This window comes from Clupea harengus, chromosome 1, assembly GCF_900700415.2.
Source record: "Clupea harengus chromosome 1, Ch_v2.0.2, whole genome shotgun sequence".
Classification (NCBI taxonomy): Eukaryota; Metazoa; Chordata; class Actinopteri; order Clupeiformes; family Clupeidae; genus Clupea; species Clupea harengus.
The window spans coordinates 16237958-16250457 of NC_045152.1; the positions used below are offsets into that span (position 1 = coordinate 16237958).

Below are 12500 nucleotides of genomic sequence, written 5' to 3' on the forward strand. Positions count from 1 at the left end.
GCAAGCCTGTTAAAAGGCAAGTGAAATGATAAATAATTCTGACATGTTTTTCAAATAAAAAACACAAGATTTTTAAGTAGCAAACGTTGTTTCTGTCGTCCTGGACAGCGCAGAGTGTAACACGTTTACAATTGTAGGTGAGCCAATATCATTTGGGTTAAAAGATATCGTTGGAAACAGGTTTGAGGTTTACGTGAAACTATGGCTGTTAAAACAAAATTAAAAAGTAAGAGACATTATGGGCAAGGTTTTCTATGTTTCACTCAGCCCAACGGAGCATCCGGGTTCCTCAGGTGAACGTTGTTTTTTCATAGAGCCCGAGTAATATGCTATCGACTAAGACTATCTGAATCTTAATTTACAGCTCAGGCCTAATATCAAAGGCAAAAGCTCCCTTTACTTACCGCTAATTCCAATTCCATCTAGACATATTGATATCAATACATATATATGTGTGTATCCAGCCATGTCTTGGTCAGAGGCGTCTGTACATTGACATGGCTTTGTGTAGCACAGGTGCGTCGGGGCAGGTGAGAAGGGGCGTGTTTTAGGGTTGGGTTGCCAGGTTGGGGAGACTTTCCTGAAAACTGCGCAAATGTATGACACAAATGCCAGTGACAAGCTGACGTGACCACAGTTGTTGCCAAACCAATGTGGTGGTTTTTTTTACAAACACGAATTCATGACATATATGTTCACATGTCTATATGGTTATTCAATGAAGTCCTACTACAATAGGAGGCTCATCTATTTTAAATCAGTCAATACGCAGGCCGAGCCTATTCACAGCCTGACTCAATTTAAAATAACATGCTGGCTGACATCTCAAAAGGATACGCAGGCCGAGCCTATTCACAGAGCCTGAATCAATTTAAAATAACATGCTGGCTGACGTCTCTAAAGGATCCATAGCCGGCTCAGTCTTCAAATATGGGAATTAGATTTATTACAAAAACAGGGGGCTACAACTGAAATAGCAATACTGACAATTAATGACGTGATTCTAGCCCATGACACAACGTCTGCTATTACAACTGGTGCCAATGAAGCCCTATCACAATATATAGCCATCCCACAATATATAGCCATCCCATATGGCTACTTCACAGTGGCATTTCAGCACATTATAACTTTTACACATAAACATTTGAACCCATAACACATAGCAGGAGCTGCATTCCCGCTTTCCCAACATTCCATCTTTCCCAGCATTCCCTCTTTCCCAACATTCCCTCTTCCCAACATTCCCTCTTGCCCAGTGAGACTGTCTGAGCCCAGAGGGGGGGCTTGTTTTTCCCCCTCACACTCACAGCACAGTAAATCAGTGCCATCTTTCCTGCAAACAAAACAGAATCAGCCAGACACATGACAGACCACGTGGCAAGACATCGGGACCCTGTTGGGAAACACCCTGTTAAAGCTGAAGAGCAGGAATCTGAGCAGGAATCTGAGTGTCTGTGGATCCGGAATAACCAGTAAGGGCTATAGTAACGGCGCCTATTAACGCCCAAAACCTATTAACAGCCTCACGCGGGTACATGTTACTTAATATTGATTTCTGTATCAACCAGGATAACGGATTTTAAACACCATACGCTCCTACCCAAAAGGGGTTTTTCGATCTATAAATGGTTTTAACTGTTTGTCACTTTTTTAATAGCTGGGGCGTTAATAGGCGGCGTTACGATATATGATCCAAAATGCTGTAGGCTATCTGGGAATATCAACATTAAATGTATTCACATAGCCTTCAAACAGACTTGGATGTACAGACTGTGCATTGGGCTATTGTTCTGGAGATAAGTTCTATTAATGTACACATCAGCTGAACGGAGTAAACAAGAGGGAAACAACAAGAGCTCTACGGAACCTTAACATCTCCCGCCTACAGAACGCCCTAACCTCTCCTCTCGAATGACACAAGAGTGTGACAACAAAGACATGTCTGGAATGACGCAAGAGCGTGACAGTGTGATGACAAGGACATGTCTGGATTGACACAAGAGTGTGACGACAAGGACATGTCTGGAATGACGCAAGAGCGTGACAGTGTGATGACAAGGACATGTCTGGATTGACACAAGAGTGTGACGACAAGGACTTGTCTGGAATGACACAAGAGTGTGATGACAAGGACACGGCTCGAATGACGCAAAGTCAATCCAAACCGGCTCCAAACTCCCTTGATCGCCGCCGGCTCCCTTGATGTCAGCAGTCAAGTGGAGATCCTGATCTACTCTGAGCCAGCCAGAGGGGGAGATGGCATATACATGTGTGTGTGTGTGTGTGTGTGTAGATCAGATGGAGAGATGGCATATACAGTGGGGAAAATAAGTATTGGGGTATTGGTGATCATCCGAAAGGTGCAGAATAACCCCAGAACTACACAGGGGGAGCTTGTGAATGATCTCAAGGCAGCTGGGACCACAGTCACCAAGAAAACCTTTGGCAACACACTACGCCGTAATGGTTTGAAGTACTGCAGCACTCGCAAGGTCCCCCTGCTCAAGGAAGCACATGTACAGGGCCGTCTGAAGTTTGCCAATGAACACTTGAATGATTCTATGGAGGATTGGGAGACAGGATGTGGTCAGATGAGACCAAAATCAATGTCTTTGGCATCAACTCGACTTGCCACGTTTGGAGGGGGAAGAATGCTGAATATGACCCCAAGAACACCATCCCCACCGTCAAGCATGGAGGTGGAAACATTATGCTTTGGGGCTGTTTCTCTGCCAAGGGTACAGGACGACTCCACTGCATCGAGTTGACTATGGATGGGGCCATGTAATGTGGAATATTGGGCTTGAACTTCATTCCCTTATTCCCCCTCATTGGAAACGCAACCTTAAGGATTTGGAGAGGATCTGCAAAGAGGAGTGGACCAAAATCCCTCCTGAGATGTGTGTAAACCTGGTGACCAACTACAAGAAAAGTCTGACGTCTGTGCTTGCCAACAAGGGTTATTCCACCAAGTACTAAGTCATGTTTTGCTAGGGGTTCAAATACTTATTTTCTGCATCAAATGCAAATTAAGTCATAAATGTTATGAAATGCAGTTTTCTGGATTTTTTTGTTGATATTCTGTTTCTAACTGTTAAAATACAGCTACTATTACAATTATAGATCACACATTTCTTTGCAAGTGGCCAAACTTGCGAAATCGGCAGGGGTTCAAATACTTATTTTCCCCACTGTATGTACATGATACATCCAAAATTGATAGTGGATAAAATGGGGAGAGAGCATTCAAGTATTGTAGAACAGCTTAGTGGGTGTACAGTGTGCTTGTAAGGTTACTATTACCCGGGTAAGTAGAACAATAAAACAGAAAACTATGCTGATTGTAGCAATTAATTACATTGCATAGAGTACGGGGTAGAATAAGTGCATGACAGTGTGGTGGGGTGGGTAGGTGTAGGCAGAGGGTTTCTGCAAGTAGATCAGATGGAGTGACTACAGCAGTATCCCACAGTAGAGTGTGTGTGTGTGTGTGTGTGTGTGTGTGGGGTAGATCAGATAGAGAGACTACAGCAGTATCCCACAGTAGAGTGTGTGTGTGTGTGTGGTGTGTGTGTGTGTGTGTGTATGTGTGTGTGTGTGTGTAGATCAGATGGAGAGATTACAGCAGTATCCCACATTAGAGTGTGTGTGTGTGTGTGTGTGTGGATCAGATGGAGAGACTACAGCAGTATCCCACAGTAGAGTGTGTGTGTGTGTGTGTGGGTAGATCAGATGGAGAGACTACAGTATCCCACAGTAGGGTGTGTGTGTGTGTGTGTGTGTGTGTGTGTAGACAGACTAGAGGAGGAAGGGAAGAAAAGAGGCAAAGTGAGTGGGCAGAGCTGGGCTGCCTCATTTGCATATATGTACGTGTTATGGTGATGAGGAGGAACAATATTTTCATAGGTCGGTTTCGATTCCGCTCGGGAAACGAAATTTTCCCCCAAGGCGTGGCCACCAAATTTGTATTACAGGCGTGGCGAAATATTCTTATCTGACAGGGAATATTAGATTGCACCAATCACAAACTATCACTGCCCACGTGTGATTTATTTATCTGGCCAGAAAATATCACGTTCCCTTTTTTGGAGGACTGGTGCATTATGCCTACATACATGTTATTCGCACGGAATCAGGAGCACACCATTGTGTTATGAGTTAATGCCGTTATCCCATCTCAGATATCCTTGAAGTAAACACATATTCTGGCTTTTAAAAAAGAATAAAACTTCTTTCTTTTTTTAAGGTAAAACCCCTTGAAAGCCTCGAACCTCTGGGAAAAGGTATAGGCCAAGTCTAATTTGCAGAATAATTAGAAGTAAAAAGCCAAGTAAAGGATAAAAGTTCAACCTAGTTTACATTGAATACCATAGTTAATTGAGACGACCCTTGGCTGTTGCAGTAGCTTAGAAGTTTAAGACCATTCTTTTGCATTAGCACACAGCTACTACTATTGGGGACACTAGTGGAAGTAGCATACTTAGAAAACACAGGTTTCCGTCCAAACACCTCTTCTACTCCCAATCGCATTGCAGCAGGTGCCAAAATGTCTGCTGAAACATTTGTGTCACATGTTACGCATGTTTGGACATTTTACATTCTAGTCTGAAATTAATTGAGTGTGAATGCACAGGGGATTGGCTTTATCGGTATCTAAAGAATTAATGTACAGGGGATTGGCTTTATCGATATCTAAAGAATGAATGTACAGGGGATTGGCTTTATCGATATGTAAAGAATGAATGTACAGGGGATTGGCTTTATCGATATGTAAAGAATGAATGTACAGGGGATTGGCTTTATCGATATCTAAAGAATGAATGTACAGGGGATTGGCTTTATCGATATGTAAAGAATGAATGTACAGGGGATTGGCTTTATCGATATCTAAAGAATGAATGTACAGGGGATTGGCTTTATCGATATCTAAAGAATGAATGTACAGGGGATTGGCTTTATCGATATGTAAAGAATGAATGTACAGGGGATTGGCTTTATCGATATCTAAAGAATGAATGTACAGGGGATTGGCTTTATCGATATGTAAAGAATGATATAATGCAAAAGATGATATAATGCAACAAGGCTACAATAAACGTTTTATCATTTAATTTGTTCTATAATTCTAGGCCCTAAAACATAGTAATCAGGGAATAATATAAAAAACATGATGTCAATCTTAATCAAAACGCGACCAAAAACTGAACAGGTGCTAAATATGGCAGTGAGGTGTGAAGAAAGTGAATTCTCCAGTGAAGGCAGAGCTATTGCAGGTGCATTCTCCTATAACTCTCCTCAGGGACACCAGCCCTCTACGACCGGACTCCGTGCTGAGCTTTACTTAGCATTCACCTGCTAACACAGAAGCTGCATTTGTGGCAAGTGGGCCTAATTTTGAAAACAATCTAACCTTCTTGGCTGTTTCAAGAAGAAAACTGAAGGTAAATCAATGAGCGTGGGTATCACACAGTGTATCGAATTATGTTGATGTTGCGTTTACTGACGTGACTATAGCAACCCAAACTAGATAGCCCTTACACCAATAATTAGACTACTGTGAACTGACGGCCAAGTCTATCAGGGTCTATAAAGGTCTCTCTCTCTCTCTCTCTCTCTCTCTCTCTCTGTCTGTCTCAGTTCAATTAAGTTCGAATGGACTTTATTGACATGGCCATAATAAACAATATTGTCGAGGCACACTTGGAGAACAAAACACAATCATATACAGACGTTTGGGCACCCCTGATCATTTTCATTATTTTCATTTATAAATTGCTGGGCGTTTGGATCAGCAACTTCTTTGTCATATATATAATACTTCATGGACACAGTAATATTTCAGCAGTGAAATAAGGTGTATTGGATAAACAGAAAATATGCCATATGCATCATAACAAAATTAGACAGGTGCATAAATTTGGGCACCCCGACAGAAAAATCACATCAATATTTACTAGAGCCTCCTTTTGCAAAAATAACAGCCTCTAGATACTTCCTATAGCCTCTGATGAGTGCCTGGATTCTGGATGAAGGTGTTTTGGACCATTCCTCCTTACAAAACATCTCTAGTTCAGTTAGGTTTGATGGCTGCCTAGCGTGGACAGCCCGCTTCAATTCATCCCATAGATTTTTCAATAATATTCAAGTCTGGGGAACATTATACTTGTTCCTCTGCATAAATGCCTTGGTAGATTGATCAATGTTTCGGGTCGTTGTCTTGCTGGAACACCCAACTCCGGCGTAACTTTGTGACAGACTCTTGAACATTATTTTCAAGAATTAGCTGATATTGAGTTGAATCCATGCGACCCTCAACTTTTACAAGATTCCCAGTACCTGCACTAGCCAAATAGCCCCACAGCATGATGGACCCCCCATCAAATTTGACTGTGGGCAGCAAGTGTTTTTCTTGGAATGCTGTGTTCTTTTGCCACCATAATGCCTCTTGCTGTGACCAAATAGCTCAATCTTTGTTCCAAAATGAATCTGGCTTGTTCAAATGTGCTTTTGCAAACCTCAAGCGAGCGTGTTTGTGGCGTGTATGCAGAAAAGGCTTCTTCTGCATCACTCTCCTATACAGCTGTTCTTTGTGCAAGGTGCGCTGAATGGTTGAGCAATGCACAGTGACACCATCGTTAGCGAAATGATCTTGCAGGTCTTTGGATGTGGTCTGAGGGTTGTCTTTGACCATTCTGACCATCCTTCGCCTTTGCCTCTCCGATATTTTTCTTGGCCTGCCACTTCTGGCCTTAACAAGAACTGTGCCTGTGGCCTTCCATTTCTTGATTACATTCCTCACAGTGGAAACTGACAACTGAAACCTCTGGGATAACTTTTTGTAGCCTTCCCCTAAACCACAATGCGGAACAATGTTTGTTTTCAGATCATTTGACAGTTGTTTTGAGCCCCCCATGTTGCCACTCTTCAGAGGAGAATCAAAGAGAAGCACAACTTGCAATTGGCTACCTTAAATACATTTTCTAATAATTGGATGCACCTTTCTATGGAATTGAAGGCTTAACGAGCCTCAGACGAATTATGTGTTGCAATTAATCAGTATTGAGTAATTACAGGTATTCAAATCAACAAAATGATTAGGTTGCCCAAATATTTGCACAGCCTATCTTTCACATTTGATTTGATTTCACACAACTAAATACTGCTACACTAAATATCTTTGTCTGGAAAACACCCCAGTACTCAGTGTTAACCACAAAATGAATAATATACCACTGCGATCTTTTTTGGTGAAGACAGAGTAAATTATCACGGAGCCTCAGAGGGGTGCCTACACTTTTTCATACGACTGTAGGCTATACAGGGATGAAAAGAAAACAAAATTGTCTAGGTAGATACCTCCCCAACCTACCAATGGCTCCCTTAAAAATATATATATATATATATATATATATATGACATGCCGCAGGCAAACTTGACAGCCCCTTATCTTTTTAATAGCGAGAAACGCCCCTGATAGTAGGCATATACAGTATGGTGTTGCAACATCCACACAGAAAATGACACATTTAAATCATCATGCTACACGGCTATTCAGAAAAGCTTGCGCTTGCTACAAGCCCCCTTGCTGTCTTTGAGGGAGAGGATTTTTTTATTTGCAACTTTGAACAGACTGCTTTGATCAGAGCACAACTTGGTACAATTAACATTTAAGACATATTCATAAAGATAACTCTTTTCATCTTTGCGAAAACGTCTAAATCGGGTATCATTGTTCACTCTTGTAGTGTAGCTTTTAAAAGACACTATACAACTTTTATTTTTAAGAGTAAAAAAGATTGCTTTGCTTTGAACTATATGTTGAAAACTGACAGTCGAAGCGGCATCGGCTGCTACGGCAAGCGGGAAGGATCATGTTACGCATTTTCTCCTCCCTTCAAGACCCTCTGGTTGAATTGAGAAGCTAGCTAGCCTGGGACAACAATGATGTCGGAGCAGGAGGCTCTGAAGGGCTCCAGTGCGAGAAACCGTGGAGGAGTACAGAGAGTTGAGGGTAAACTTCGCGCTAGTGTGGAGAGAGGGGATTACTATGAAGCCCATCAAATGTACCGGACGTTATTTTTTAGGTAAGAATCATTCACGATGAATATTGATTTGCGTTCAATTGGTGTTTAGGCCTCCCTTTCCAAACCTTTCTACTCTTCTACCAAACTTAGTTCTTTCAATTATGATTGGCGGACGGCTGGTTTAGGTCCGCCTCTTATAACAACTCTACACTCTGTATGGGCACTTTGGCTTGTCAATCAGTTAAAGCCTCCACACAAACCACAGTTACCTATGCTAGGTGGACGATACTAGCTAGGTAATGTTATTCATTTTCAGAAAATTGCATTTGTTAATGTAAACTCTGAACCAATAGTACAACATACACAGCGCCCTTGTATGTCAGTGGAGCTGTTGCTAAATCCTACTGCTTTCATCTGTTACCAAAGATGTGACTGTCTATAAACGAGTTTACAGATGGCTAATAACGCTAACAAGCTAAGCTAGTACTCTAGCTAGTAAATTATTATTGAAGCTCCCATTTGTTTTTGACCAGTAACGTTAACTTAAAGTGGTATCTTCGTCAGTTAGCTATTGGTGTTTGTGTTGAATAGCTGGTCAGTGTATTTTTCTCACTGTTTCACCCACCTTGCTTTGTCCAGCTAGTTAGCTTAGCTTGCTGACATGCTCACACACACACAGTAGGTTGGTAACCGGCTAGTTAAAGTTGGCTAGCATTACGTGGCTCGAAGTGTCAAACCCAAATCGATTTGTTAGTTAACATTGGGGCATGTTGAGCGGAACAACTTTCCAAATCATTTTTAGACTAAAGGAATATCCATTGCCATATATGTTTGTCGTTAGCTATCTTACTGCCCCATCCTACATCTGGAATGAGACGGGGAGATACCGGTGCAGATGAAGGGAACAGTCGAAAGGCCCAAGATAGTAAGCCTGATAAGTAATGTTAAACGTCAACCAGGTACAACCACAGAGTAATCGGACATGCCCACTGTTATGAACCGATGCACATATATGTGGCCATGATCTTTCTTGTTCAATTCATGAGAAACCAGTCTGATTCAAAACCTAACCACACATCCAGCTGCCTGACACGCTAGGCTGTCATGTCGATGGTGTGATAAGCGATGACGGTGAGCTTTTTTAGGACATTCTAATGTGCTGTTGTCTGCTGTTACATTGAATAAACATGTTCGTCTATGGCAGCTAGCTGTCCAACTCATGAAATGCACACATGCTGACCCCTGTGTGTGACCTTTGTGTGCGTGTTGCAGGTATATGTCACAGTCCAAGCATGCCGAAGCCAGAGAGCTTATGTATAACGGAGCACTGCTATTCTTCAGTCATAATCAGGTGGGTTTTGGACTTTTCACTCTTGCTGTGGCCTGTTTCTGTCTGGTTAAAGCGCTGCTCTGCATTAGGATGTGTTATCTATTTTACAGGCTTACTGATGGGCAGTGGGGAGGCCGTACATGCATGCTCTCTCAGTTTCCTTAATGTCTGCTGGCCATGACTATCTGTCAGTTCAATTCTTTATTTGAGACGGCCTGCATCAGCCTTGTGTCTGAACAGTTGTGTGTGTGTGTGTGTGTGTGTGTGTGTGTGTGTGTGTGTCTTTATTTGAGACGGCCTGCATCAGCCTTGTGTCTGAATAGTTGTCCATATCTTGTGAAATGATTTGAGTGTGATAAGTCAAGAAGCAGTAACAAGCAAGTGTTTGTTTTTGATGTTATCAGCCACGCCCTCCGCTGCACACATGTGCTGAGGTGTGTAATGCTGCCTGTGTTTGGCTGTGGGTCATCTCACAGGGTGCCCACCGCCCACAGGGTGCCCACCGCCCACATGGTGCACACCGCCCACAGGGTGCCCACCGCACAGCGGGCTCCGTGACATAAATGGCGGGACGTGTGTGTGTGTGTGTGTGTGTGTGTGTGTGTGTGTGTGTGTGTGTGTGTGTGTGTGTGTGTGTGTGTGTGGTGCCCAACGCCATGGCTGTCAAGCAGTTGGAGTGTAGTGGTCCCCCCTTTGACTGGCGGGACGTGTGTGTGTCTGGTCCAGTTCTGGCCTGTTCCAGGGTCCACTGCTGTGAGGGAGAGGAGTTCAAGTTGCCTGTGTGTGTGTGTGTGTGTGTGTGTGTGTGTGTGTGTGTGTGTGTGTGTGGTCCACTGCTGTGAGGGAGAGGAGTTAAAGTTGCCTGTGTGTGTGTGTCTTTTGAACAGCAAAACAGCGCCGCAGACCTGTCCATGCTAGTGCTGGAGTCTCTGGAGAAGGCAGAAGCAGAGGTGGAGGATGACACCCTAGGTGAGCCATGTGACATCCCTGTGTGTGTGTGTGTGTGTGTGTGTGTGTGTGTGTGTGTGTGTGTGTGTGTGTGTGTGTGTGTGTGTGTGTGTGTGTGTGTGTGTGTGTGTGTGTGTGTGTGTGTGTGTGAGAGATCCCAGGACATGTATGAACTGTGTCTGTGTGTGAGATCCCAGGGTGTGTGTGTGTGTGTGTGTGGGTGTGTGTGTGAGATCCCAGGGCATGTATGAACTGTGTGTGTGTGTGAGAGATCCCAGGGCATGTATGAACTGTGTGTGTGTGTGTGATACCAGGGCATGTATGAACTGTGTGTGTGATACCAGGGCATGTATGAACTGTGTGTGTGTGTGTGATACCAGGGCATGTATGAACTGTGTGTGTGTGTGTGTGATACCAGGGCATGTATGAACTGTGTGTGTGTGAGATCCCAGGGCATGTATGAACTGTGTCTGTGTGTGACATTTGGTGTCTCCGTGTGTGACATTGACACTCTTCGTGTGTGTGTGTGTGTGTGTGTGTGTGTGTGTGCGTGCGTATGCAGAACACCTGGTGAAGCTGTTCAGCCTGATGGATCCTAAGTCTCCAGAGAGGGTAGCGTTTGTGTCGCGGGCGCTCAAGTGGTCCACGGGGGGTCCAGGGAAGCTGGGTAACCCCAAACTACACCAGCTGCTCGCACTCACACTCTGGAAAGGTACCACACACACACACACACACACGCACGCACGCGCACACACACACGCACACGCACACGCACACGCACACACACACACAACTGGGCAACCCCAAACTACACCAGCTGCTCGCACTCACACTCTGGAAAGGTACCACACACACACACGCACACGCACACGCACGCACACACCACACACCACACACCACACACACACACACACACACACACACACACACACACACATGCCCTGGGATCTCACATACACACACACAAACACACACACACACTCACACACACACACCCACACACCCTACTGTGGGATACTGCTGTAGTCACTCCATCTGATCTACCCCATACTCTATGCAATGTAAATAATTGCTACCATCAGCATAGTTTTCTATTTTCTAAGACTATTGTGTGCTTATAGAAGTGGACTGTAGTGAATGACTCTGAAGGGAAGCAGAACTGACCTACTACTAGGTCATCATGTTCTCACATGTGGTTTCCTATAGATCCAATGTACGTATATGTCAGCCATGTCATTATAACTGACCTGTGTGTGTGTGTGTGTGTGTGTGTGTGTGTGTGTGTGTGTGTGTGTGTGTCCTCAGAACAAAACTACAGTGAGTCCCGTTACCACTTCCTGCACTCATCTGATGGGGAGGGCTGTGCACTCATGCTGGTGGAATACTCCGCATCCCAGGGGTACCGCAGTGAAGTCGACATGTTTGTGGCCCAGGCCGTCCTACAGTGAGTGTGTGTGTGTGTGTGTGTGCATCCCAGGGGTACCGCAGTGAAGTCGACATGTTTGTGGCTCAGGCCGTCCCACAGTGAGTGTGTGTGTGTGTGTGTGTGTGTGTGGCCCCATGGTTGCATGTTAAATCCAGTGGATCTCTGCCCCAGGTGTCAGTGTGTGGCTGGGTTGATGTTCAGCAGCGTGACACACGTCCATTGAGTACCACCTGTGTGTGTGTGTGTGTGTGTGTGTGTGTGTGTGTGTGTGTGTGTCTGTAGGTTCTTGTGCCTGAAGAACAAGAGTAGCGCATCGGTGGTGTTTAGCACATACACACAGAAGCACCCGTCCATCGAGAGCGGACCACCCTTTGTCCAGCCGCTCCTCAACTTCCTCTGGTTCCTACTGCTCGCTGTTGATGGGTGAGCACACCGCACACACACACACACACACACACACACACACACACACACTTGAGTCATTAGATTGCACTGTAACACCACTGGGTCTCCCCTTAACAACAGGGGAGTATTTGTGGTCTGCCACCATCACTGAGAGGTGTGTGTGTGTGTGTGTGTGTGTGTGTGTGTGTGTGTGTGTGTGTGTGTGTGTGTGTGTGTGTGTGTGTGTGTGTGTGTGTGTGTGTGTGTGTGTGTGTGTGTGTGTGTGTGTGTGTGTGTCTTGCAGAGGGAAGCTAACAGTCTTCACAGTATTGTGTGAGCAGTATCAGCCGTCTCTGAAGAGGGACCCCATGTATAACGAGGTAAG

The 12500-nt window shown here is 44.4% G+C and overlaps 2 protein-coding genes across 4 annotated transcripts in view; one reads left to right on the plus strand and one right to left on the minus strand.

The window, feature by feature from the left end:
- zgc:174164 (uncharacterized protein LOC570656 homolog) overlaps positions 1-527 on the minus strand; it is a 27658-nt gene extending 27131 nt beyond the window's left edge. For both annotated transcript variants that reach the window (XR_006152395.1, XM_031568847.2), the window contains exons 1-2: positions 405-527; positions 1-6 (exon numbers count right to left, since the gene is read on the minus strand). The exon at positions 1-6 is cut by the window's left edge and continues 104 nt beyond it. Coding sequence is in view for 1 of the 2 variants with exons in the window: in XM_031568847.2 (XP_031424707.1) it covers positions 1-6; positions 405-468 (70 nt within the window). In the remaining variant the exon portion in view is untranslated. The remainder of the gene's footprint in view (positions 7-404) is intronic.
- A 7333-nt stretch (positions 528-7860) lies between these two features.
- The window catches only part of get4 (guided entry of tail-anchored proteins factor 4), a 7093-nt gene continuing 2453 nt past the window's right edge, over positions 7861-12500 (plus strand). Inside the window, exons 1-7 of one of the 2 annotated variants that reach the window (XM_042707707.1) lie at positions 7861-8087; positions 9300-9378; positions 10245-10326; positions 10868-11017; positions 11611-11749; positions 12014-12154; positions 12420-12495. In XM_042707707.1, the coding sequence (XP_042563641.1) occupies positions 7945-8087; positions 9300-9378; positions 10245-10326; positions 10868-11017; positions 11611-11749; positions 12014-12154; positions 12420-12495 (810 nt within the window). In that variant the 5' untranslated portion in view covers positions 7861-7944. The remainder of the gene's footprint in view (positions 8088-9299; positions 9379-10244; positions 10327-10867; positions 11018-11610; positions 11750-12013; positions 12155-12419; positions 12496-12500) is intronic. The other variant, XM_031568866.2, reaches the window with a different exon arrangement.